General features: G+C 44.4%; 1 protein-coding gene across 1 annotated transcript in view; it reads right to left on the bottom strand.

Annotated features, from left to right (window-relative positions):
- Window positions 1-227: 227 nt before the first annotated feature.
- Window positions 228-27,547, bottom strand: part of LOC115124835 (copine-8-like) — a 255,346-nt gene continuing 228,026 nt past the window's right edge. The window contains exons 15-21 of the mRNA XM_065020944.1: window positions 27,026-27,072; window positions 26,680-26,861; window positions 22,016-22,143; window positions 17,025-17,127; window positions 8,507-8,564; window positions 2,965-3,038; window positions 228-2,385 (exon numbers count right to left, since the gene is read on the bottom strand). Coding sequence (XP_064877016.1) covers window positions 2,164-2,385; window positions 2,965-3,038; window positions 8,507-8,564; window positions 17,025-17,127; window positions 22,016-22,143; window positions 26,680-26,861; window positions 27,026-27,072 — 814 coding nt within the window. The 3' untranslated portion in view covers window positions 228-2,163. The remainder of the gene's footprint in view (window positions 2,386-2,964; window positions 3,039-8,506; window positions 8,565-17,024; window positions 17,128-22,015; window positions 22,144-26,679; window positions 26,862-27,025; window positions 27,073-27,547) is intronic.

A 27,547-nucleotide genomic window follows, 5' to 3' on the forward strand; every position in this document is an offset into this window, starting at 1 on the left:
TGGTTACGCTGCTCTGCTGTGTGGTTACGCTGCTCTGCTGTGTGGTTACGCTGTTCTGCTGTGTGGTGATAGTGCTCTGCTGTGTGGTTACGCTGCTCTGCTGTGTGGTTACGCTGTTCTGCTGTGTGGTTATGCTGCTCTGCTGTGTGGTTATGCTGCTCTGCTGTGTGGTTACGCTGCTCTGCTGTGTGGTTACGCTGCTCTGCTGTGTGGTGATAGTGCTCTGCTGTGTGGTGATAGTGCTCTGCTGTGTGGTTATGCTGCTCTGCTGTGTGGTTATGCTGCTCTGCTGTGTGGTTACGCTGCTCTGCTGTTCGCTCAGGAAACTACTACTTTAATATGTCAACAACTTCAATTTGGCAATATAACAACAAGTCATAGATGGCATTATACCAATGGAAAGTTGTCTTGATACATACAGTGTAACAGAGGCAGTTCAGAACCAGGCTCGTGTTATGAGTAACCTTGTCCGAAACATGACGACTTGTGTTGGCCCCTTCAGCTAATGGCTAGGGTTTATCTTAGCGGGCTAATACAGTCTTGCGGTTCTTAGCAAACCCGGGTTCGAACCCCAGTCGGTCACATTATACATCAATAACTTCAATTAAAGACGTCAATACATCCCTGGCAGCGAGTTGGAAATCTATCAGTATTCCAGTTGAAGTGAGGAAAACAGATTGTTCATGGTTTCAACTGCTCTTTGTGCAGTTGCTTTTTACATATTGACTCCCTTTCAATGACTTGTTATAAACACAATGAATATACAGTTTACTACAATACTTCCAATTGTTCTATTATGCCGTTCTCAAAGTATTTCCCAGCCGGTTCAAAAACAAACAATCTAGTCCAACAAAAAAAAGGATTGTGGTTGACTTGACATCGAACTGAAGAAACCAAACTAACATTATACCAACTTTCTCACCGTTATACACCCGCTGCCCTAATATCCATGGCACGGTGCGCAAGGGATGAAGAACAATCAAAACAGAAACAACAACATCGACCACAGCAAATATAATGAGAAGGATCTTATAGACGACATGGCATTCCCTCCACATACTACGACTATGTAAATGCTATGTAAATACTATGCAAATGCTATGTAAATTCTAGGCCTCTGAAGATGTGGCTACGCTCATGCATAACTAGAAATAATTATAATATTAAAGAATGTAGAATGTCAAGTAAATCATCAACAATGATATTCTAGAACTGGAAGAAATGAATTATAACAGTCCTTTCCATTGTATCTTGTTGTGGTAGCTGTTGGTTAGCTTGTATATAATTGTGATATATACTTCAGTATCAATGCATTGTATATGATATTTGTGCTTTTAATTTGGCCTGTTATAGTGCATTTTATTGATACACATTGAATATGTGTAGGGTAAGTATGTCTTGTATATGATGCAGGAAGGTAAACTGTCACACAAACAACTGGTCCTCTGAATAACTGTTACAGTCAAACATGTCAAATAACTCATCTTCATCGTTCCTAACTATTCCTAAACAGCTGGATATTATCTAATTATAAACATGCTTTATATTACAGTACTAATTGAAGTAGAAATAAACAATTAATTATAGCATTGATCACCCCAACAATTGGAATGGGAAAATATGAGGATCCCCATCCCCCATGAATAAATACTGTAGTTATTACAATAAATAAATCATTATACAGATGATTTCTTAGTCCCACATAGACAACCACTCTAAAAGGTATCATATGAACAAACAGGACACAAACTGGCACGTTCTAATAAATAATGCCCTCAAAAAACCTCCCTCGCTACCCAAGGGTATACTACCCATTACGTCACCACTTTGACATCTAACGCCTAACATTCCTTTACATTTCTCTTCTCTTCTTCTCCTCCTCTCTTCCTTATCCCTCTTTCCACCCTCCCAATCAGGCGTTGAAACTCAAAAGTAAAACTCCCCGATCTTCAGCTTTTTTTGTTGTTGCTCAAAGCAGTCTTTCTGAAGTCTCGTTCCAAAGAAAATAGAGTGCTATTTGTTCAGCACGACAACCAGATGAATATGTAAAGACGGAGAAAAATGTGCCTTGAAGCATTTCCACATTTCTTTTCTCCATGAGGGGGTGCACCATCCAGGCTACCACCCACCCTACCCTGAAACTACTTCTCCAGGGTTGGAGCCTCAGATGGGAGTGGGGGTGGGGCTCAGATAGGGGTGGGTGTGGTCCTGGTCCTCAGGGCCTGGTTCCTCATTGGGTGGAGGCAGGGGACAGGGTTTGATACCTCTATTCTTCATGTAGAGGATGAGCTGTTCAGGGATCTCAGCCAGGACGTCTTTGGCTAGCCGGGCCATACTCAACACGTGGTTTCCTGTCCGGTCCATGTAGTCTCTGAACGGGACAAACTGCACGGGACGGAGATAGTAGGGGTCAGGTAGAAAGTAGAGAGAGAGACAGATATAGAGGGAGTAGGGGTCATTAGAAAGTAGAGAGAGAGACTGATATAGAGAGAGTAGGGGTCATTAGAAGGTAGAGAGAGACAGATATAGAGAGAGAGTAGGGGTTATTAGAAGGTAGAGAGAGACAGATGTAGAGGGAGACAGAGAGTAGGGACCGAGGCAGGATTCGTAACCCAATTGCCAGTGGGTATGTGTGGCCTGCCGTCGGCAGTAATACAACTAGTCTAAACTCCCGCACAAGGGTTTTCTATAGTGCTGGTACCTGTCTCCAAATGGAACATCGCAAATGGTACCAATATGCTTCACATCAGAATGTTATTGATTTCAATTCAGAAATGCAAAAGTTTTGTTTCTTTTTTCACCCATGATTGATTTTCTCGTAAGATATCAGATTGCTGGGTTGGGGGAGTGGGGCTTTCACAAAAGGAAACTCTGCTCTTCCCCTCTGACAATCAGCAAAGAGAGTAAACACTGTTTACCTGTACAATGTCTCTCGACAGGGTTAGAATATGAAGTTAAATCTACCTGTACAATGTCTCTTTCTGCTAGCTTCCCTCGCGAGGAGATTCTGATGTCATCACCGTCCAACTCCACCATGGCTACCGGAAAGAGAAGAGACCAGTTTAAACCTCTAGTGTCTGGGTGAGTCACTACCCTTCATAGTGGCTTATAACACCAGTTTAAACCTCTAGTGTCTGGGTGAGTCACTACCCTTCATAGTGTCTTATAACACCAGTTTAAACCCCTAGTGTCTGGGTGAGTCACTACCCTTCATAGTGTCTTATAACACCAGTTTAAACCTCTAGTGTCTGGGTGAGTCACTACCCTTCATAGTGACTTATAACACCAGTTTAAACCTCTAGTGTCTGGGTGAGTCACTACCCTTCATAGTGGCTTATAACACCAGTTTAAACCTCTAGTGTCTGGGTGAGTCACTACCCTTCATAGTGGCTTATAACACCAGTTTAAACCTCTAGTGTCTGGGTGAGTCACTACCCTTCATAGTGTCTTATAACACCAGTTTAAACCTCTAGTGTCTGGGTGAGTCATTACCCTTCATAGTGGCTTATAACACCAGTTTAAACCTCTAGTGTCTGGGTGAGTCACTACCCTTCATAGTGGCTTATAACACCAGTTTAGACCTCTAGTGTCTGGGTGAGTCACTACCCTTCATAGTGGCTTATAACACCAGTTTAAACCTCTAGTGTCTGGGTGAGTCATTACCCTTCATAGTGACTTATAACACCAGTTTAAACCTCTTGTGTCTGGGTGAGTCACTACCCTTCATAGTGCTTATAACACCAGTTTAAACCTCTAGTGTCTGGGTGAGTCACTACCCTTCATAGTGTGTTATAGCACCAGTTTAAACCTCTAGTGTCTGGGGAGTCACTACCCTTCATAGTGTGTTATAACACCAGTTTAAACCACTAGTGTCTGGGTGAGTCACTACCCTTCATAGTGTGTTATAACACCAGTTTAAACCTCTAGTGTCTGGGTGAGTCACTACCCTTCATAGTGTCTTATAACACCAGTTTAAACCTCTAGTGTCTGGGTGAGTCACTACCCTTCATAGTGGCTTTTAACACTACTGCCTGTCTAACTTGACCCATTATGATGGCTTTATATTAGACCAGTTTAAACCTCTAATGCATGGGTGTCAAACTCTGGCCCGTGGGGTAATTATATTTGGCCCGCGAGACAATACCAAATTACTACTAGAGCTGGCCCGCCGGTATTATACAGCGCATTCACCACTAATACTACGAATCCCATAATGCTCTGCTGTTTTCGCGCGCCAATCAGGACAGGACCCAGAAACGCTCTCTCCTCTGTGACAGTAGTCATAGCAACATAGACGCTACAACTGTCAGCGAGCTAACCCTTCCCAAAAATGGCGAAAAGAAAGGCAGAAAACAGGAGCTTTCTGGACAAGTGGGAGGCAGAATATCTGTTTACATATGTAAAAGACAAACCTGTTTGTCTTGTTTGTGGAGTCAACGTGGCTGTAAGTAAGGAGTACAACATTAGACGACACTATGAAACGAAACACTATGACAAATACAAGGACCTGGACATGACTCAAAGGAGCCAGAAAGTAGAGGAGATGAAAAGAAGTTTGGTTTCACAACAGAATATGTTTAAAAAAGCCACATCACAAAGCGAGGCTGCTGTAAAGGCTAGTTATATAGTGGCAGCAGAGATCGCAAAATCAGCCCGGCCCTTTAATGAGGGAGAGTTCATGAAAAAGTGCATGATGAAGGTTTGTGACCTCGTATGCCCAGAGAAAAAACAAGCATTTTCAAACGTGAGCCTGAGCAGGAACACAGTAGCTGATCGCACATGTGATCTTGCCACCAATCTGTATGACCAGCTGATGGAAAAGGGAAAAGATTTTGTTGCGTTCTCCCTCGCTGTGGATGAGAGCTGCGACGCATCTGATACTGCTCAGCTGTCAGTCTTCATCCGTGGGGTGGACTCAAATCTGTGTGTAATGGAGGAGCTATTAGGATTCAAATCAATGCATGGCACAACCACAGGAAAGGAAATCTTTGAGGAGGTTTCCAAATGTGTAACTGAAATAAAGCTGCCGTGGGATAAACTCGTTGGATTAACGACAGATGGTGCGCCAGCGATGTGCGGTAAAAAGAGTGGACTGGTGGGCATGGTTCGGGAGAAGATGCGGGAAGAGAACTGTGCAGGTGAGCTAACTGTTTACCACTGCATCATACATCAGGAAGCACTGTGTGCCAAAGCCCTAAAGATGGAACATGTTATGAACACAGTAACACAGGTAGTTAACTTTATAAGAGCCAAAGGTCTAAATCACCGCCAGTTTAAATCTTTTCTGGAGGAGTGTGGTTCGGAATACGCAGACGTGCCGTATCACACAGAGGTGAGATGGTTAAGCAGAGGAAAAGTACTGAACAGATGTTTCGAGCTGTGTGAGGAAATATGTCAATTCCTGGAAACCAAAGGGAAGGATACAGCAGAGCTCCGGGAGCAAAAGTTCCTGTGTGAGCTGGCCTTTCTCTGTGACATCTCGAGCCATCTCGATGCGCTGAACCTGCAGCTTCAGGGGCGGGGGCGCATCATCACAGACATGTACGCTGCAGTGAGGGCCTTCAAAACTAAACTGTGCCTGTGGGAGAATCAGATGCTGCAAGGAAACCCTTGCCATTTTCCCTGCTGCCAATCCATAAAAGCGCAGATCTCTACCGCCGTGTTCCCATGCGCACAGTTTGCTGAAAAACTCAGTGTTCTCGCGGCTGAGTTTAGCCGGCGATTTGCCGACTTCGATGCCCAGAAATGCAAGTTTGAACTGCTTAGTAATCCCTTCGCAGTTGATGTGGAAAATGCACCAACCAACATCCAAATGGAGCTGATTGAACTCCAGTGCAACGACACGCTGAAGTCAAAGTATGATGCTGTGGGCGCCGCACAGTTTCCACGGTTCATCCCTGACACAATGCCTCAGCTCCGCACCCAAGCTGCTCAGATGCTCTCCATGTTCGGCAGCACTTATCTATGCGAGCAACTTTTCTCCTCGATGAAGATGACCAAAACAACTCACAGGAGACGTCTGACTGATGAACATCTTCGCTCGATACTGAGGATTTCTTCAGCTCAGAGCTTGAGCCCAGACATTGATGAACTAGCATCCAAGAAGAGATGCCAGGTATCTGGCTTGGGCACATCAGATTAGACCAGTGTGCAATAATTAACGTTTTCTTTATGCACTTTTTCTTGCTACAAGGCATGGGCTTGAATGGTTGATTGATTTATTATCATTTTATTTGTAAAATTATTAGCCAGTGGAAAAAGTTTATTTTGGTATTTAAATCAGAAGGCTGCAAATAGAAAAGAGGCATACAATTTTTATTTAAATTTGATTTATTTAATAAATGAATGCCATTGATGTGTTTTTTCATTTGAAATTCGATTTTGCATGTCTCCACTATTAAATTATATATTGTATGGTAATAAGCGATGCTTGTTCCATATTCAATGTTAAAGCAAAACTTGTTTGGGTCCATATTAAAAGGTTAATTTGTTCAATGTTGGCCCGTGACTTTGTTCAGGTTTTACATTTTGGCCCACTGGGTATTTGAGTTTGACACCCCTGCTAATGCCTGTCTAACTTGACTCATTATGATGGCTTTATATTAGACCAGTTTAAACCTCTACTGCCTGTCTAACTTGACCCATTATGATGGCTTTATAATAAACCAGTTTTAACATGCTCTGCATTGTCTACACTGAGTGCACAAAACATTAGGAACACCTTCTCTTTCCATGACATAGAATCCAGGTGAAAGCTATGACCCCTTGTTGATGTCACTTGTTAAATCCACTTCAATCAGTGTAGATTAAGGGGAGGAGACATTTTAAATAATAATTTTTAAGCCTTGATACAATTGAGACATGGATTGTGTATGTGTACCATTCAGAGGATGAATAGGCAAGACAAAATATTTAAGTGCCTTTAAACGGGGTATGGTAGTAGGTGCCAAGCACACCGGTTTGTGTCAAGAGCTGCAATGCTGCTGGGTTTTTCACTCTCAACAGTTACCTGTGTGTATCAAGAATGGTCCACGACCCAAAGGACATCTAGCCAACTTGACACAACTGTGGGAAGCATTGGAGTCAACATGGGCCAGCATCCCTGTGGAACGCTTTCGACACCTTGTAGAGTTCATGCCCCGACGAATTGAGGCTGTTCTGAGGGCAAAAGGGGGTGTAACTCAATATTAGGAAGGTGTTCTTAATGTTTTGTAGAATAAGTGTTTATTAGGAGTTACTAAACATCATAATGTATGGTGTCCATATTAGAACAGCCTCAGGAGTGGGTCTCCGTGTCACTCGGACTTGTAGTTTTTATTTATTTTAATTTTATTTCACCTTTATTTAACTAGGTAGGCTAGTTGAGAACAAGTTCTCATTTACAACTGCGACCTGGCCAAGATAAAGCATAGCAGTGTGAACAGACAACAACACAAAGTTACACTTGGAGTAAACAATAAACAAGTCAATAACGCAGTAGAAAAAAGAGTCTATATACATTGTGTGCAAAAGGCATGAGGAGGTAGGCGAATAATTACAATTTGGCAGATTAACACTGGAGTGATAAATGATCAGATGGTCATGTGCAGGTAGAGATACTGGTGTGAAAAAGAGCAGAAAAGTAAATATATAAAACAGTATGGGGGTGAGGTAGGTAAATTGGGTGGGCTATTTAGCGATGGACTATGTACAGCTGCAGCGATCGGTTAGCGGGAGTTGGAGACTGTCCTAATATGAACAGAGTAATGGTGGGTTATTAAGACCAGTTTAAACTTGCTATTGCATTGTGGGAGTCAAAAACCCATCATGGCTATTATGAACTTCAAATAAATGATAATAATTGCTTTTTGCATTGAGAACATTCCCAGCACCGTAATTAATAATATTAAAGAAGCATATTCAGAAAGAAATAGCAGCCAGCCCCTGTAACAGCACACAACACAACAAGTTCGAGGGCATCAAAGTTGTGACCGTTTTACAAATATTCAAATTGTACGCAACAGCTGTGAACTGGGTTTAGAACCCTGCAGGTTGACATCCTGCTTATTATCTAGTGACTTCCACCAAACTGCCAATTAGCTAACGTCCCTCACATTGAAACGGTCCCTGATCACCTCAGCCCTTATTAATTGTATTGCATTATCTACAGTACATTCAACCCAATGCTTGTGGACTGGGAACGTATAAACGGCCAAACATCATGGGAATATTTGACAGAGGAATTTCTCATTTGTTTTCTGTTGACTAGTTATGCTCATTTATTTCTTTATCATGGGTCAAGGATTAAGTTAAAGACATTATGTGAAAATGTTTTTAACGAAGCCCAATAGTGAAATAAGATTTTCAAACCAACCAGCAGCTTATAAAGGTATCTTTTGAAAGCATTTTCCCCTCTGAAAACATTTAACATAACTATATGCTAATAAAAACAAAACAATAAAAACATGAAAGTATTATCAAATATAATTTTGTGGGAATGAGTGTGAATGAGGGGGGTCAATCTCACCATCGAACTCAGCGTGTCCAACTCCAACAATGATGATAGACATAGGAATCTTAGCAGCCTGCGGAGAACAAACAACAAGTAGATTCCATGCGATATTATCTACATTCTGACAACAAGGTGCTTTTTGAGTTCTTACGAGGACAAAGTTTTAGGCAAAAACATGCACACGTTTGTCTTTGTTCAATGTCTTTAGCAAAAAAAAAAACAATCGATTACAATTTTTTTTTAAATATTCTGAAGAGGACTGATGAAATATTCAAATCCATCACAAACCAATCTGATGTCCTTAAACAAAGCAGTTTACCATTACTCAAACAGTGTATAATGCATTGTGGGTTATTCAGTGACATGGTAGCAGTTGGGGGTTATTCAGTGACATGGTAGCAGTTGGGGGTTATTCAGTGACATGGTAGCATTTGGGGTTTATTCAGTGACATGGTAGCAGTTCTGATTCATCATTCACTAGTCTGCAGTCTGGTAATCCAGTCACAAAGGGCAGCAAGACACAAGGAGACCATTGGACAAGAGACACATAAATGTGCATTGGAAAAAGACAAGATAACCGAAACAATACATTTGCTGACAAATTCCCTCTCTGCTGATTGCTGTTCGGTCTCTCTTTCCAAGCACATGACATTGTGTAGTCACCCTGTGCCGTAATGGAACACAGCCCAGCTCCAGTCAGACAGTAAAGGGAAATACACTATTACATCAGGATTGCAAAAACAGAACGATTCGTCTATATTATTCAGCAGGCGTCTGAATAACCAATGTGGATTATAATATATATTTTTTAAACATTTGTGGATGTGTTATTGCCGCTAAATAGCAGCTTCAATTTATTTTACAAGGAAAGGAGTTGAACATATTGTTGAACATAAGTGACAATTTTGAGTCCCTGCTAGTTATATATAAGGCCAACATAATAAACACATTATTTATTTATTTTACCTTTATTTAACCAGGCAAGTCAGTTAATAAGAACAAATTCTTATTTTCAATGACGGCTTAGGAACAGCGGGTTAACTGCCTGTTCAGGGGCAGAATTACAGATTTGCACCTTGTCAGCTCGGGGGTTTGAACTTGCAACCTTCCGGTTACTAGTCCAACGCTCTAACCACTAGGCTACCCTGCCGCCCCATACAATGTCAATATTCTTCTCTACACTATGCAATGTTTATCTCCACAGAACAAGGAGAGAGAAGAGGATAACATTTAACTTCATATACAGTACCAGTCAAAAGTTTGAACACACCTACTCATTCCAGGATTTTTGTTTATTTTTACTATTTTTACATTGTAGAATAATAGTGAAGACATCAAAACTATGAAATAACACATATGGAATCATGTAGTAACCAAAAAAAGTGTTAAACAAATCAAAATACATTTTATATTTGAGATTCTTCAAAGTAGCCACCCTTTGCCTTGATGACAGCGTTGCACACTCTTGGCATTCTCTCAACCAGCTTCATGAGGTAGTCACCTGGAATCAGTGGCAACCTGTCATTCAGGGCACGTGGGGCAGGTTTGCCTGTTTGCGTGTTATTTTGGCATTAATACGTGTCACATATCAGTTTGCAACCAATGTAAAATATTTGAAATATTTGAGTTAATAAAGCCACATACAAACATGGTCTCTTTTTTGCTTTCTTGAGTAATGCAGCTCCGAAATGCAGGTGTTTCAGAGTAACATTAGACGTGCCCATCCAAGAAGGCTCAAGGCCGTTGGTCACAGATAAAATTACGTCAAATCACGTTATATGTACAGTAGCTTTGATTGGACTGATCATGTCAACATCTTACTTTCTAAATCTTAGCTAGCAGTCATCATCATGAATCAAGTTGACAATCTACTGGCAAATCTTTTTAATCCTTGTCATATGAAGAGAAATGATGAAAGATAAATTATAGATAAAACGCATCGGTGCTCATCGGCCATTAGACATAAACATTACACAACAAGTTGGAAATCGTAAATTCAACAATGAGTGGTTTGGAAGGAATCAGTGGCTAACTGCAAGCATTGGAAAGCAGTCACTAGCCTGCTATTCAGTGGAGTGGCTGTGTGGTCTTAAACCCTAGTCTGGGTTTAAGGGTCTCTTAAAATGATAAAATTCAACATTGGCCATGCTGTCAATGAAGCATGATTTGTGCCTCGCTCAAAACAACTTAACTCGGAACTGCTAAATCTGACTACAGTGAATTCTAGACAACTGGGAACCGGGAAAAAACAAGCTCCGACTGGGAAAATATACATTTTGAACGGTCATCCAACACGGAATTGTTAATCGGGAACTCAGGCTTCTTTCTAGATCGACCTTGTTTTTTTCAAAGTTTCCAGTTGTCTTGAAAGCACCATCAATCCAGAGAATGCCAGACTTTGATGACAAAATTTGCCCACGAAGGACTGCCATGCCACCTTCCTGTTCAAGTGAGCACAGCATGACAGGGTGAGTCCAAAAATGTCTTGTTTGCTGCTGCATAAATGATGCAATATGCCAGGAAGATATGTATACTGTAGCTAAGAAAGTAATACTAAGTGTATGTAGCTGTTAGTAGCCCATATGCCTCACCTTGATAATTTGGTCTATTTTTCCCTCATAATTTCACCTACTGTCCTGACTTGGTGGTGCACATGTAGCCTATAACCTGTTTAAGAGAAATGTAATCATCGAATATTGTAAGAGAGCTCTTATTTGTCCTATGGTTCTGACTTGGTATACAGGGAGAACACTGTAAGAACGGCCCATGTTCTGAATTCTGTCGCTGTACATTTCAAAAGTGCTGAACAAATAGTTATATTGACTACGTCAGTCTTAGCTTGCTCATTAATGTCTTAATCGAAATTACGGATTGCCTCTTATCTGCTTGTTGTCCGCTTATGCCATAGTTTGTACATCTAAATTGTCAGTAGAAACCACATTTGTTTAAGCAAGTCAGCCATGTCTTTTCAAAAGGCAGTAAATGAGGCTGAATGAACTGTTTCGTTGCCAGACAAGGCTCTGCTGATAGCCATGCTCTGCTGATAGCCCAGTCAAAACTGTTCGCTGCTCTGGCCCCCCAATGGTGGAACAAACTCCCTCACGACGCCAGGACAGCGGAGTCAATCACCACCTTCCGGAGACACCTGAAACCCCACCTCTTTAAGGAATACCTAGGATAGGATAAAGTAATCCCTCTCACCCCCCTTAAAAGATTTAGATGCACTACTGTTCCACTGGATGTCATAAGGTGAATGCACCAATTTGTAAGTCGCTCTGGATAAGAGCGTCTGCTAAATGACTTAAATGTAAATGTATGTGTACAGTTTGTGGGCACCGTTTGTCACCGTTAGAGCGCAACTAATATCTTGTTTACTGTTGTGTTGTGTAGTGGCTTTTGTGACATGCAACACACTTTTTTTGTTTGTCCTACCAAGATTTACATGCTAAAATCACCACTGCCTGGAATGCATTTCAATTAACAGGTGTGCCTAGTTAATGCGTTTGAGCCAATCAGTTGTCTTGTGACAAGGTAGGGGTGGTATACAGAAGATAGCCCTATTTAGTAAAAGACCAAGTCCATATTATGGCAAGAACAGCTCAAATAAGCAAAGAGAAATGACAGTCCATCATTACTTTAAGACATGAAGGTCAGTCAATGCGGAGAATTTAAAGAACTTTGAAAGTTTCTTGAAGGTCAGTTGCATAAACCGTCAAGCTCTATGATGAAACTGGCTCTCATGAGGACCGCCACAGGAAAAGAAGACCCAGAGTTACCTTTGCTGCAGAGGATAAGTTCATTAGAGTTAACTGCACCTCAGATTGCAACCCAAATAAATGCTTCACAGAGTTCAAGTAACAGACAGATCTCAACATCAACTGTTTAGAGAAGAATCACTCCTTCATGGTCAAATTGCTGCAAAGAAACCACTACTAAAGAACTCCAATAATAATAATAAACTTGCTTGGGCCGAGAAACACGAGCAATGGACATTAGACCGGTGGGAATCTGTCCTTTGGTCTGATGAGTCCAAATTTGAGATTTTTGGTTCCAACTGCCAGTGTCTTTGTGAGATGCAGAGTAGGTGAACGGATTATCTCCGCAAGTGTAGTTCCCACCGTGAAGCATGGAGGAGGATGTGTGATTTGCTGGTGACACTGTCTGTGATTTATTTAGAATTCAAGGCACACTTAACCAGTGTCATGACGTTGCCCTCTTTGGGTACAGAAAGCCTCATCCCCCTCTGCCTGTCTCCTACACCCAGGCTGCTGTGGTCAGAGAGAGGTCATAAATTCCTGGAGGGGATTATCTTCTCATGGCCACAGTATAGAGAGAGAGTAGAGTTTTCATAGAAGAAAACAAAGGAATTTCTTCCACCTCACAGAACTTGAGGTCCGAACAAAATGTTTGTTCTGGAGAAGGTAAAAAAGATCGGTGAAGAATCCAGCTACGAACTGGTCCGTTTGGTACAATTTTGTGAAACTCATGGGAGACAATACGGCCACATTACTATAACGCTGTTTATATAATATCCTCAGATATGAGGCTTACGTCTAATAGTTGTATAAGATGAATGAGTGAGGATGATACTGTTTGTGAAATTGTGTAATGTGATTTTGGACTGTTTAATGAAGGAAACTCCAATTCCCTAAAAAGTTTCACTAAGTCCTTGGCGCGCCTCCAGGGGCACAGACAAGACCTGGCATTATGGGACAGCCTTTTTCTATGTCCCGAATAAAATAATAAATCACCAGACCATGTTGCTCTCAATTACGAGAGGACAAAGGTTGCAGACCAGCTTACCTCGATAACGAGAGGGCCAAGGTTTGAGTAGATGGCTGAATCCTTTAACCATACCACGTGGTTAAACTCTTAGACTATCGATACCGACAGAATAAGAACAAGTCTTTGATATTAATTATTAGTCAGCAGCTAGGAATTCGGTATCATTGAACGTGAAGACCGACAACCGCCGAAACACCTATTCTATAACGACATGAATGAATGTCACTCTGAACTATCCATCTAACCACGACAAAGAGAGCGAGAGGACGGACACTCTCCAACAGAAACAAACTTTTCAACAGAGACCCCGACGACACACTGAGCGTAAATATATATATTGATTTCAATTTTTCCCGAATGAGTGAGCGTTCATGTGCAAAGGATTAGCAATTGTTATAATTGTTTGTGTGTGCACTTCTGTGATTGTTTAGTTAGTTAATAAATACATTATTTTAGACAATTGATGTATGGATGACTCATAGTGAAGACTGGGTTCCTGCAGATAACCAACAATTTACGACGTTTGGAATGAGACTAACGTGAGGTAAAGAAGAATTAATTCATCAGAAGACTATTGATCAGACATGAAAATATCTGAAAAGTTATATTTGGAAAATTATAACTTGTGTAATCTGAATATTTTCCTTGGTGCCCCGACTTCCTAGTTAATTACAGTTACATGATTAATCACCACCACCCCTACCACCACCCCCACCACCCCTACCACCACCCCCACCAACCCTACAACCACCCCCACCACCCCCGGCGCCCCCACTGCCATCACCACCAAAAGTACATTATTTAGTCGACACTGTTAGTGACTTTACTTCTAACCCAGGGGATCCTGCTTCTGCAAGCTGTTTAAATACTATCTATCTTTGGACTGCAAAAATACTTGCAAACCCAGCAATTTGGAATCTGTCGATCTCTAGCTGTCCCCGGCTGTAATAGTACTTTCCAGTCTGCAGAAGCTTTAAAAAAAACGTTCTAATATTGTCAAGTTTTATTTCAACCGTTCTCTGCATGACAAATCAGTCAGTGAGTCCGTTTCCCTCCCACCTTCCCCCGTGACATGGATACGAACTGCCAACATTCCAAATGACACCCTATTTCCTATGTAGTGCACTACTGTTGACAAGGGTCCTATAGGATGTAGTGCACTACTTCGGACCAGGGCCCTACAGGATGAAGTGCACTACTTCGGAACAGGGCCCTATAGGATGAAGTGCACTACTTTTTACCAGGGCCTTATAGGGTGTAGTGCACTACTTTGGACCAGAAGTGCACTACTTTGTACCAGGACCCTATAGGATGTAGTGCACTACTTTGGACCAGGACCCTATAGGATGTAGTGCACTACTTTGGACCAGAAGTGCACTACTTTGGACCAGGACCCTATAGGATGTAGTGCACTACTTTGGACCAGGGTGTAGTGTGTAGTCCACTACTTTTTGATCAGGACCCATATGGTGCCATTTGGAACAGAGCCATGGAGTGCTGTAATAGAGTGGGCCAAAAGGAATGATTGGCAGAAAGGTGATTCTACTGTTCTGTTCTAACATGTGAGGAAAACAGGAGGCCCTCCTTTATAATTCTGCCCTGAGAGGAGAGTTAAGGAGAGAACCATGGAACATCAGAGAGAGGGGTTGGAACTAATATTTAGCCAAAAGGCTGGCCAGGTTAGAGGTAGATGGCTGGGATAGGTTAGATGTAGATGCCTGAGGCAGGTTAGAGGTAGATGGTAGATGCCTGAGACAGGCTAGAGGTAGATGACTGAGGCAGGTCAGAGGTAGATGTCTTGGCTGAGACAGGCTAGAGGTAGATGACTGAGGCAGGTCAGAGGTAGATGTCTTGGCTGAGACAGGCTAGAGGTAGATGGCTGAGGCAGGTCAGAGGTAGATGTCTTGGCTGAGACAGGCTAGAGATAGATGACTGAGGCAGGTCAGAGGTAGATGTCTTGGCTGAGGCAGGTCAGAGGTAGATGTCTTGGCTGAGACAGGTCAGAGGTAGATGTCTTGGCTGAGACAGGTTAGATGTAGATGGCTGAGGCAGGTCAGAGGTAGATGTCTTGGCTGAGGCAGGTCAGAGATAGATGGCTGAGGCAGGTCAGAGGTAGATGTCTTGGCTGAGGCAGGTCAGAGGTAGATGTCTTGGCTGAGGCAGGTTAGAGGTAGATGGCTTGGCTGAGACAGGCTAGAGGTAGATGGCTTGGCTGAAACAGGCTAGAGGTAGATGACTGAGGCAGGTCAGAGGTAGATGACTGAGGCAGGTCAGAGGTAGATGTCTTGGCTGAGACAGGTTAGAGATAGATGGCTGAGGCAGGTCAGAGGTAGATGACTGAGGCAGGTCAGAGGTAGATGGCTTGGCTGAAACAGGCTAGAGGTAGATGACTGAGGCAGGTCAGAGGTAGATGACTGAGGCAGATCAGAGGTAGAGGTCTTGGCTGAGACAGGCTAGAGGTAGATGGCTGAGGCAGGTCAGAGGTAGATGTCTTGGCTGAGACAGGTTAGATGTAGATGGCTGAGGCAGGTCAGAGGTAGATGTCTTGGCTGAGGCAGGTTAGAGGTAGATGGCTGAGGCAGGTCAGAGGTAGATGTCTTGGCTGAGACAGGTTAGAGGTAGATGGCTGAGGCAGGTCAGAGGTAGATGTCTTGGCTGAGGCAGGTCAGAGGTAGATGTCTTGGCTGAGGCAGGTTAGAGGTAGATGGCTGAGGCAGGTCAGAGGTAGATGTCTTGGCTGAGGCAGGTTAGAGGTAGATGTCTTGGCTGAGGCAGGTTAGAGGTAGATGGCTGAGGCAGGTCAGGGGTAGATGTCTTGGCTGAGACAGGTTAGAGGTAGATGGCTGAGGCAGGTCAGAGGTAGATGTCTTGGCTGAGGCAGGTTAGAGGTAGATGTCTTGGCTGAGGCAGGTTAGAGGTAGATGGCTGAGGCAGATCAGAGGTAAATGTCTTGGCTGAGGCAGGTTAGAGGTAGATGTCTTGACTGAGGCAGGTTAGAGGTAGATGGCTGAGGCAGGTCAGAGGTAGATGTCTTGGCTGAGGCAGGTCAGAGGTAGATGTCTTGGCTGAGGCAGGTTAGAGGTAGATGGCTTAGGCAGGTTAGAGGTAGATGGCTGAGGCAGGTCAGAAGGCTGAGGTAAGATAGAGCAGCAGACAAGATCTTAAAAGGAAGGTGTGGCTGTTCTAATGGTTTTACTAACAGTCGCAAATTCCCTTTAAACCCAGTCTGCTGTGAGGTCAGAGGTCATCAGAGGTCAGAATGCCGCGCCGCTCGCCCATTGGACAGCTGGCCAGTAAACACCCTCTCAGTGTATTCTCACGGCCAGAGAGACACAAAGTGGATTTTTCAAACAGACATTTCAAAAAGGCACAAGCAGAAGTTAATGTAAAGTAACAGTGCTGTGATGTTCATATACGAAACCTACATTTGGTCAAAGAAAAATAGAAGAAGATCCAAACAACAGTAAAACAACTAGAGTGAACAACAGAACTAAACAGAGGCCTACATCCTGAAATAAAGTGGCTCTGACGAGCATGGCTCAAAGCAGCAGAAAAACAGACATTGGTTTTGGCCTGGAGCTAGCTGAGGTAAAAAAAAGGCGCGTTAAAAGCAGAGAAGTTAAAAGCAGCCGTAAAGCCCTGCGGAGAAGGAGAGAAAAGACAGAGACAGACACAGAGAAAGAGACACAGGCAGACAGAGGGCAGAGGAGGATTATGGGTAGCGGGAACATCCAAGCAGCCTACTCACATTGACGATGGCCTCCTTGGTCTGGGCCATGTCTGATATGACTCCGTCTGTGATGATGAGCAGGACAAAGTACTGAGAGCCGTCCTGTACGACCGCTGCGTACCTGGCAGAGAGACAACAGAGACTGCATTTGTAGACTGTAAATTAACTGCAAGAAGCCCAAATACATTTCATATTGGAATAAAACGTAATCATTTCAAACCTTGCTTACATTTGTTTACGATCAAGTCTTTATATTGTTCGTGGAAATACTCGGGAGCAGATTTGCCTGTGTTTTTAGTGTATCCTCTGTCTATGACATAGACGCTCAGAATGTATCAACATATTCTGGGAATCCAGCATAGTGTATCCTCTGTCTATGACATAGACGCTCAGAATGTATCAACATATTCTGGGAATCCAGCATAGTGTATCCTCTGTCTATGACATAGACGCTCAGAATGTATCAACATATTCTGGGAATCCAGCATAGTGTATCCTCTGTCTATGACATAGACGCTCAGAATGTATCAACATATTCTGGGAATCCAGCATAGTGTATCCTCTGTCTATGACATAGACGCTCAGAATGTATCAACATATTCTGGGAATCCAGCATAGTGTATCCTCTGTCTATGACATAGACGCTCAGAATGTATCAACATATTCTGGGAATCCAGCATAGTGTGCCTCTGTCTATGACATAGACGCTCAGAATGTATCAACATATTCTGGGAATCCAGCATAGTGTATCCTCTGTCTATGACATAGACGCTCAGAATGTATCAACATATTCTGGGAATCCAGCATAGTGTATCCTCTGTCTATGACATAGACGCTCAGAATGTATCAACATATTCTGGGAATCCAGCATAGTGTATCCTCTGTCTATGACATAGACGCTCAGAATGTATCAACATATTCTGGGAATCCAGCATAGTGTGCCTCTGAACTGTGTATAGTTTTACCTGCCCTGCGCTGTTTGACTGGGGGGGACAAACAACAACACATTAAAAGGCGATCTCTTTTCAGATACTAACTTCCTGTCACCAGAGAGCCAGAGTCCCAGAGCCTCAATATAGACATGTTAAGTACAGCCTGCTGTGTACTGTAACTCTCCTGTCTGTGATGAGCCAGAGTCTCAGCAGTATTCTGTATGTACGTGGCCTAGTTTCCACCTCCCGTCCCTAGCTGTCCATAACATGAATCATTTACTGATGTGTTTAGCAATGCAAGTTGCTGTATTGTTTCTGTTATATATATATGTTTTGTTTGTTGTTGTTATTGATGGATTCGACTTCTTGGCACTGACGGAAACATGGATCACCACAGATAACACTGCTACTCCTACTGCTCTCTCTTCGTCCGCCCACGTGTTCTCGCACACCCCGAGAGCTTCTGGTCAGCGGGGTGGTGGCACCGGGATCCTCATCTCTCCCAAGTGGTCATTCTCTCTTTCTCCCCTTACCCATCTGTCTATCGCCTCCTTTGAATTCCATGCTGTCACAGTTCCCAGACCCTTCAAGCTTAACATCCTTATCATTTATCGCCCTCCAGGTTCCCTCGGAGAGTTCATCAATGAGCTTGATGCCTTGATAAGCTCCTTTCCTGAGGACGGCTCACCTCTCACAGTTCTGGGCGACTTTAACCTCCCCACGTCTACCTTTGACTCATTCCTCTCTGCCTCCTTCTTTCCACTCCTCTCCTCTTTTGACCTCACCCTCTCACCTTCCCCCCCTACTCACAAGGCAGGCAATACGCTCGACCTCATCTTTACTAGATGCTGTTCTTCCACTAACCTCATTGCAACTCCTCCAAGTCTCCGACCACTACCTTGTATCCTTTTCCCTCTCGCTCTCATCCAACACTTCCCACAATGCCCCTACTGGATGGTATCGCGCCGTCCCAACCTTCGCTCTCTCTCCCCCGCTACTCTCTCCTCTTCCATCCTATCATCTCTTCCCTCTGCTCAAACCTTCTCCAACCTATCTCCTGATTCTGCCTCCTCAACCCTCCTCTCCTCCCTTTCTGCATCCTTTGACTCTCTATGTCCCCTATCCTCCAGGCCGGCTCGGTCCTCCCCTCCCGCTCCGTGGCTCGACGACTCATTGCGAGCTCACAGAACAAGGCTCCGGGCAGCCGAGCGGAAATGGAGGAAAACTCGCCTCCCTGCGGACCTGGCATCCTTTCACTCCCTCCTGTCTACATTTTCCTCTTCTGTCTCTGCTGCTAAAGCCACTTTCTACCACTCTAAATTCCAAGCATCTGCCTCTAACCCTAGGAAGCTCTTTGCCACCTTCTCCTCCCTCCTGAATCCCCCCTCCCTCTCTGCAGATGACTTCGTCAACCATTTTGAAAAGAAGGTCGACGACATCCGATCCTCGTTTGCTAAGTCAAACGACACCGCTGGTTCTGCTCACACTGCCCTACCCTGTGCTCTGACCTCTTTCTCCCCTCTCTCTCCAGATGAAGTCTCGCGTCTTGTGACGGCCGGCCGCCCAACAACCTGCCCGCTTGACCCTATCCCCTCCTCTCTTCTCCAGACCATGTCCGGAGACCTTCTCCCTTACCTCACCTCGCTCATCAACTCATCCCTGACCGCTGGCTACGTCCCTTCCGTCTTCAAGAGAGCGAGAGTTGCACCCCTTCTGAAAAAACCTACACTCGATCCCTCCGATGTCAACAACTACAGACCAGTATCCCTTCTTTCTTTTCTCTCCAAAACTCTTGAACGTGCCGTCCTTGGCCAGCTCTCCCGCTATCTCTCTCAGAATGACCTTCTTGATCCAAATCAGTCACGTTTCAAGACTAGTCATTCAACTGAGACTGCTCTTCTCTGTATCACGGAGGCGCTCCGCACTGCTAAAGCTAACTCTCTCTCCTCTGCTCTCATACTTCTAGACCTATGGGCTGCCTTCGATACTGTGAACCATCAGATCCTCCTCTCCACCCTCTCCGAGTTGGGCATCTCCGGCGCGGCCCACGCTTGGATTGCGTCCTACCTGACAGGTCGCTCCTACCAGGTGGCGTGGCGAGAATCTGTCTCCTCACCACGTGCTCTCACCACTGGTGTCCCCCAGGGCTCTGTTCTAGGCCCTCTCCTATTTTCGCTATACACCAAGTCACTCGGCTCTGTCATAACCTCACATGGTCTCTCCTATCATTGCTATGCAGACGACACACAATTAATCTTCTCCTTTCCCCCTTCTGATGACCAGGTGGCGAATCGCATCTCTGCATGTCTGGCAGACATATCAGTGTGGATGACGGATCACCACCTCAAGCTGAACCTCGGCAAGACGGAGCTGCTCTTCCTCCCGGGGGAAGGACTGCCCGTTCCATGATCTCGCCATCACGGTTGACAACTCCATTGTGTCCTCCTCCCAGAGCGCTAAGAACCTTGGCGTGATCCTGGACAACACCCTGTCGTTCTCAACTAACATCAAGGCGGTGGCCCGTTCCTGTAGGTTCATGCTCTACAACATCCGCAGAGTACGACCCTGCCTCACACAGGAAGCGGCGCAGGTCCTAATCCAGGCACTTGTCATCTCCCGTCTGGATTACTGCAACTCGCTGTTGGCTGGGCTCCCTGCCTGTGCCATTAAACCCCTACAACTCATCCAGAACGCCGCAGCCCGTCTGGTGTTCAACCTTCCCAAGTTCTCTCACGTCACCCCGCTCCTCCGCTCTCTCCACTGGCTTCCAGTTGAAGCTCGCATCCGCTACAAGACCATGGTGCTTGCCTACGGAGCTGTGAGGGGAACGGCACCTCAGTACCTCCAGGCTCTGATCAGGCCCTACACCCAAACAAGGGCACTGCGTTCATCCACCTCTGGCCTGCTCGCCTCCCTACCACTGAGGAAGTACAGTTCTCGCTCAGCCCAGTCAAAACTGTTCGCTGCTCTGGCCCCCCAATGGTGGAACAAACTCCCTCACGACGCCAGGACAGCGGAGTCAATCACCACCTTCCGGAGACACCTGAAACCCCACCTCTTTAAGGAATACCTAGGATAGGATAAAGTAATCCTTCTCACCCCCCCCCCCCCTTAAAAGATTTAGATGCACTATTGTAAAGTGGCTGTTCCACTGGATGTCATAAGGTGAATGCACCAAGCTCTGGATAAGAGCGTCTGCTAAATGACTTAAATGTAATGTAAATGGATTGCCAGGTAGGCTTTGACCAGGGGCTGTATGCATTAAGCCTCTCAGAATAGAATGACTGATCTAGGATCAGCCCCCATCCCGCCCGTCCATGTAATCTTATTCATTATGATCTGCTCCTCTGAGACGTTTCACACGGACCCTGATCTTATTACTGTAACTAGAGAAGACAACAGTGACAACATCCAAGAGCTCATTATGCCAAAACTAAGGACGTTATTGACATTTCAGCCAGACCTCTGGGGTTTGTTGAGTCCCTTCTCCTGCTTTCTAATTTTGCCTGTCAAACGATTGGCTCTCTGGAGTCTGGAGTCGACACTTGAATTTGTGTGTGTGTGTCATCATAAGACAGAGACATGAGAGATTACTGCTGTTTGGGAAGTTAAATGGACAACAAGCCTACTCGTCAAGCGAAACACACACACACACACACGCACGCACACGCACGCACGCACCGACACACACACACACACACACACACACACACACAAGCACGCATGCACGCACGCACGCGTTGACAGTTTTTTTTGTTTTTTCCCCCTTTCATTAAATCACCACACATCCAAAAACTGATAGTGTCTGTTAGTGGTCTGTCTGGATCAGTGTGGAGATGAAGGTTTCCTGAAGGTTTGTCTTTCAACTTATTTTCTAACCAAGGTTGAGGTAAGGTTGATTAATGACCAGCCTTGCGTTGCTGTAGCCTGGTCCCAGATCTGTTTATGCTGTCTTATCATTCCTTGTTTTGGCTATAGGTGATGGCTGTACAGCACAAACAGATCTGGGATCAGGCTATATGAGTTGATAGGAGAGCTTCTGTAATGTCTGTCTCGGGGGCTCACGGTCACACTCACTTTGCCACATGGTTGACAACCGGAGAGAAGTTGGTGGGTCCATAGAGTTGTACAGTCTTCAGACTCTGATGGTATGCTTCTAGAATCCCCTCCATTCCGTTGCAGTAAGGGTTCTCTATGTTACCATTCTGTGATGGAGTAAATACAAAACATGTAACCTGAATTAAACTCAAAAACTATAAACGCAACATGTAAAGGGAACTGAAACAAAAGATCCCAGAAAAGTTCCATACGAACAAAAAAGCATATTTCTCTCACATTTTGTGCACAAATTTGTTTACATTCCTGTTAGTGAGCATTTCTCATTTGCCAATATAATCCAAACACCTGAAAGGTGTGGCATATTAAGGAACTGATTAAACTGCATGATCATTATGATTACATCATTACATGATCAACACTGACTTGCCTAGTTAAATAAAGGTTAAATGAATCAGGTGCACCTTGTGTTGGGGACAAAGGCAGTTTTGTCACACAACACAATCCCACAGATGTTTAAAGTTTTGAGGGGCCGTGCAATTTGCAAGTTGATTGCAGGAATGTTCACCAGAACTGGTGCCAGAGAATATAATGTTAATTTCTCTACCATAAGCAGCCTCCAACATCGTTTTAGAGAATTTGGCAGTACGTCCAACTGGCCACACAACTTACAGACCACGTGTAACTACGCCAGCCCAGGGCACCAGCTGTTCCGGAAGACTGTGTGATCACACTCTCCGCAGCCGATGTGAGTAAGACCTTTAAACAGGTCAACAAGGCCACAGGGCCAGATGGATTATCAGGACGTGTACCGCGAGCATGAGCTAACCAACTGGCAAGTGCCTTCACTGACATTTTCAACCTCTCCCTGTCCGAGTCTGTAATACCAACATGTTTTAAGCAGACCACCATAGTCCCTGTGCCCAAGAACACTAAGGTAACCTGCCTAAATAACTACCGTCTGTAGTAGCCATGAAATGCTTTGAAAGGCTGGTCATGGCTCACATCAACACCATTATCCCAGAAACCCTAGAGTTACTGCAATTTGCATACTGCCCTTACAGATCCACACTGCCCTTTCCCACCTGGACAAAAGGAACACCTATATGAGAATGCTATTCATTGACTACAGCTCCGCATTCAACACCATTGCGCCCTCAAAGCTCATCACTAAGCTAAGGACCCTGGGACTAAACACCTCCCTCTGTAACTGGATCCTGAACTTCCTGACGGGCCGACCCCCAGGTGGTGAGGGTAGGTAGCAACACATCTTTAACGCTGATCCTCAACACTGGAGCTCCCCAGGGGTGCATGCTCAGTCCCCTCCTGTACTCCTTGTTCACCCACGACTGCATGGCCAGGCACGACTCCAACACCATCATTAAGTTTGACGATGACACAACAGTGGTAGGCCTGATCACCGACAACGACGAGACAGCCTATAGGGTGGAGGTCAGAGACCTGGCCGTGTGGTGCCAGGACAACAACCTCTCCCTCAACATGATCAAGACAAAGGAGATGATTGTGGACTACAGGAAAAGGAGGACCGAACAGGCCCCCACTCTCATCAACGGGTCTGTAGTGGAGCAGGTTGAGAGCTTCAAGTTCCTTGGTGTCCACATCACCAACAAACTAACATGGTCCAAGCACACCAAGACAGCTGTGAAGAGGGCACAACAAAACCTATTCCCCCTCAGGAGACTGAAAAGATTTGGCATGGGTCTTCAGATCCTCAAAAGGTTCTACAGCTGCACCATCAAGAGCACTGGTTGCATCACCGCCTGGTATGGCAACTGCTTGGCCTCCGACCGCAGGCCCTACAGAGGGTAGTGCGAACGGCCCAATACATCACTTAAGCCAAGCTTCCTGACATCCAGGACCTCTATAACAAGCGGTGTCAGAGGAAGACCCTAAAAATTGTCAAAGACTCCAGCCACCCTAGTCATATCCTGTTCTCTCTGCTACCGCAAGGTAAGTGGAACCGGAGCACCAAGTTTAGGTCCAATAGGCTTCTAAACAGCTTCTAACCCCAAGCCATAAGACTCCTGAACTTCTTATTCGTATATTTGTAAATTTTTTGAACTGCATTGTTGGTTAAGGGCTTGTAAGTAAGTATTTCACTGTAAGGTCTACACACCTGTTGTATTCAGCATTTCACTGTAAGGTCTACACACCTGTTGTATTCAGCATTTCACTGTAAGGTCTACTACACCTGTTGTATTCAGCATTTCACTGTAAGGTCTACTACACCTGTTGTATTCAGCATTTCACTGTAAGGTCTCTACACCTCTTGTATTCAGCATTTCACTGTAAGGTCTACACACCTGTTGTATTCAGCATTTCACTGTACGGTCTACTACACCTGTTGTATTCAGCATTTCACTGTAAGGTCTACTACACCTGTTGTATTCAGCATTTCACTGTAAGGTCTACACACCTGTTGTATTCAGCATTTCACTGTAAGGTCTACTACACCTGTTGTATTCAGCATTTCACTGTAAGGTCTACACACCTGTTGTATTCAGCATTTCACTGTTAGGTCTACACACCTGTTGTATTCAGCATTTCACTGTAAGGTCTACTACACCTGTTTTATTCAGCATTTCACTGTAAGGTCTACACAAAATATTTGGTTAAAACATATCCTTACTTTGCGGGGCTATGGCGGTGGAGACCCTGTTGATGACCTGCTCATTAGTTTTATTGTACAACACCATCCCCATCCAGAGTAGGACCAGTAACCGGAAGGTTGCTGGATCTAACACCCTAGCCGACAAGGTACAAATCTGTTGCTCTGGCAGTTAACCCCCAACAACAACTGCTCCCCAGACGCCGATGACACGTTTTGGTTTGAATAGATTCAGTTGTGCAACTGACTAGGTATCCCATTTCCATCCACATTAACTGGCTGAGAGAAGTCTAATTGATTGAAGAATCCGTCAGGCTTATAGAAGCCAAATTGCACAATAAAAGGTTTTAAATGAATCCCGTGTTTAATTTATGCATGCTCATATCTGTCAAAGGAACACACATGTTCCCTCAATCCCTCACACGCACACACACGCACACACACACACACACACACACACACACACACACACACACACACACACACACACACACACACACACACACACACACACACACACACACACACACACACACACACACAAAGGTATAACACACACACACACCACACACAGAGAGAGAGAGAAACTAATAAACTGGGAAAGGTAGCCACATTAATAAACATATGTATGTAAATTAATAAACACCAGAAGAAGTCAGTCAGAGCCAGCCACAGTAATAAACACCAGAAGAAGTCAGTCAGAGCCAGCCACACTAATAAACACCAGAAGAAGTCAGTCAGAGCCAGCCACATTAATAAACACCAGAAGAAGTCAGTCAGCGCCAGCCACAGTAATAAACACCAGAAGAAGTCAGTCAGAGCCAGCCACATTAATAAACACCAGAAGAAGTCAGTCAGAGCCAGCCACATTAATAAACACCAGAAGAAGTCAGTCAGAGCCAGCCACATTAATAAACACCAGAAGAAGTCAGTCAGAGCCAGCCACATTAATAAACACCAGAAGAAGTCAGTCAGAGCCAGCCACATTAATAAACAGCCACATTAATAAACACCAGAAGAAGTCCAGAAGAAACACCAGAAGAAGTCAGTCAGAGCCAGCCACATTAATAAACACCAGAAGAAGTCAGTCAGAGCCAGCCACATTAATAAACACCAGAAGAAGTCAGTCAGAGCCAGCCACATTAATACACACCAGAAGAAGTCAGTCAGAGCCAGCCACATTAATAAACACCAGAAGAAGTCAGTCAGAGCCAGCCACATTAATAAACACCAGAAGAAGTCAGTCAGAACCAGCCACATTAATAAACCTGCTGAATGTTTGAAGTGTGCTTCTTTGAGTCATTACTAACAGCATTATTAACACCCTCAGTGATGTACTGTACAGTAGATAGCTATAGCTACATCTGCAGGAAGGGGCTGTACAGTAGCTAGCTATAGCTACATCTGCAGGAAGGGGCTGTACAGTAACTAGCTATAGCTACATCTGCAGGGAGGGGCTGTACAGTAACTAGCTATAGCTACATCTGTAGGCAGGGGCTGTACAGTAACTAGCTATAGCTACATCTGCAGGAAGGGGCTGTACAGTAACTAGCTATAGCTACATCTACAGGAAGGGGCTGTACAGTAACTAGCTATAGCTACATCTGCAGGAAGGGGCTGTACAGTAACTAGCTATAGCTACATCTGCAGGAAGGGGTTGTACAGTAACTAGCTATAGCTACATCTGCAGGAAGGGGCTGTACAGTAACTAGCTATAGCTACATCTGCAGGAAGGGGCTGTACAGTAACTAGCTATAGCTACATCTGTAGGTAGGGGCTGTACAGTAACTAGCTATAGCTACATCTGTAGGCAGGGGCTGTACAGTAACTAGCTATAGCTACATCTGCAGGCAGGGGCAGTACAGTATAGTTACCAGTGAGGATCCATCCATCCTTCAGGCAGAGGCTGTACAGTATAGTTACCAGGGGAACTCATTGGACATCAGATAATACCTAGTTTAGCACCAAACTCTGCAAGCTCTACCAGCCCCAGTGAGAATCTGTAGTGTGCGTGTGTGTGCGCGTCTGCAGTCATAGGACGATGATAGATAGTTACCAAGGGGAACTCGTGGGACACATGTCCATCGGGGGGCAGCTTGGCTCCGAAGCCCAGAGCAGGGAACATCTTGTCACTGTCATAGTCCTGAATGATCTCCCCGACAGCCTTCAGGGCCATGGCGTATGCATTCATCTGGTACGGGTTCATGTAGTGGAGGGAGGTGGACTGGGACGGGTTGCCTAGGGAGCAACCCAGGTGGGTTAGAATGCAGGGTTCAGAGTTCAGAGCTTGAGTAGAGACAGCAGCCTGCTGGACTTGAGAGCCTCACAGTAAGAGATAGTCAGCTTATAGAGCTGTAGAATACAATATACAAAGAATGTATCAAAATAGTACCAGCCCTCACCATTGGATGCTGTGAAATCAATGGCCACCGTGAAGTGAATCTGAGTTCTGGAAGAGAAGAACAGAGAAAATAATTGATTTTAGATATTGTAACAGAGAACAACCTGGTGTTTAATTTATAGTTGGGTTTAGTCTCTCTCTCTCTCTCTCTCTCTCTCTCTCTCCCCTCCCTCTCCCTCTCCCTCTCTCTCTCTCTCTCCTCTCTCTCTCTCTCTCTCTTTCCAAAGCAAGTGAAATAGATAATAAACAAAAGTGAAATAAACAATAAAAAATTTACAGTAAACATTACACTCACAAAATAATAAAAACATTTCAAATGTCATATTATGTATACAGTGTTGTAACGATGTGAAAATGGTTAAGGTACAAAAGGGGAAATATCAAAATTGGATTTGTTTTCAAACTCTTTGTGGGTCTGTGTAATCTGAGGGAACTATGTGTCTCTAATATTGATCATACATCTGGAAGGAGGTTAGGAAGTACAGCTCAGTTTCCACCTCATTTTATGGGCAGTTTGCATGTA

The sequence above is a fragment of the Oncorhynchus nerka genome, linkage group LG7 (assembly GCF_034236695.1).
Source record: "Oncorhynchus nerka isolate Pitt River linkage group LG7, Oner_Uvic_2.0, whole genome shotgun sequence".
NCBI classification, from domain to species: Eukaryota; Metazoa; Chordata; class Actinopteri; order Salmoniformes; family Salmonidae; genus Oncorhynchus; species Oncorhynchus nerka.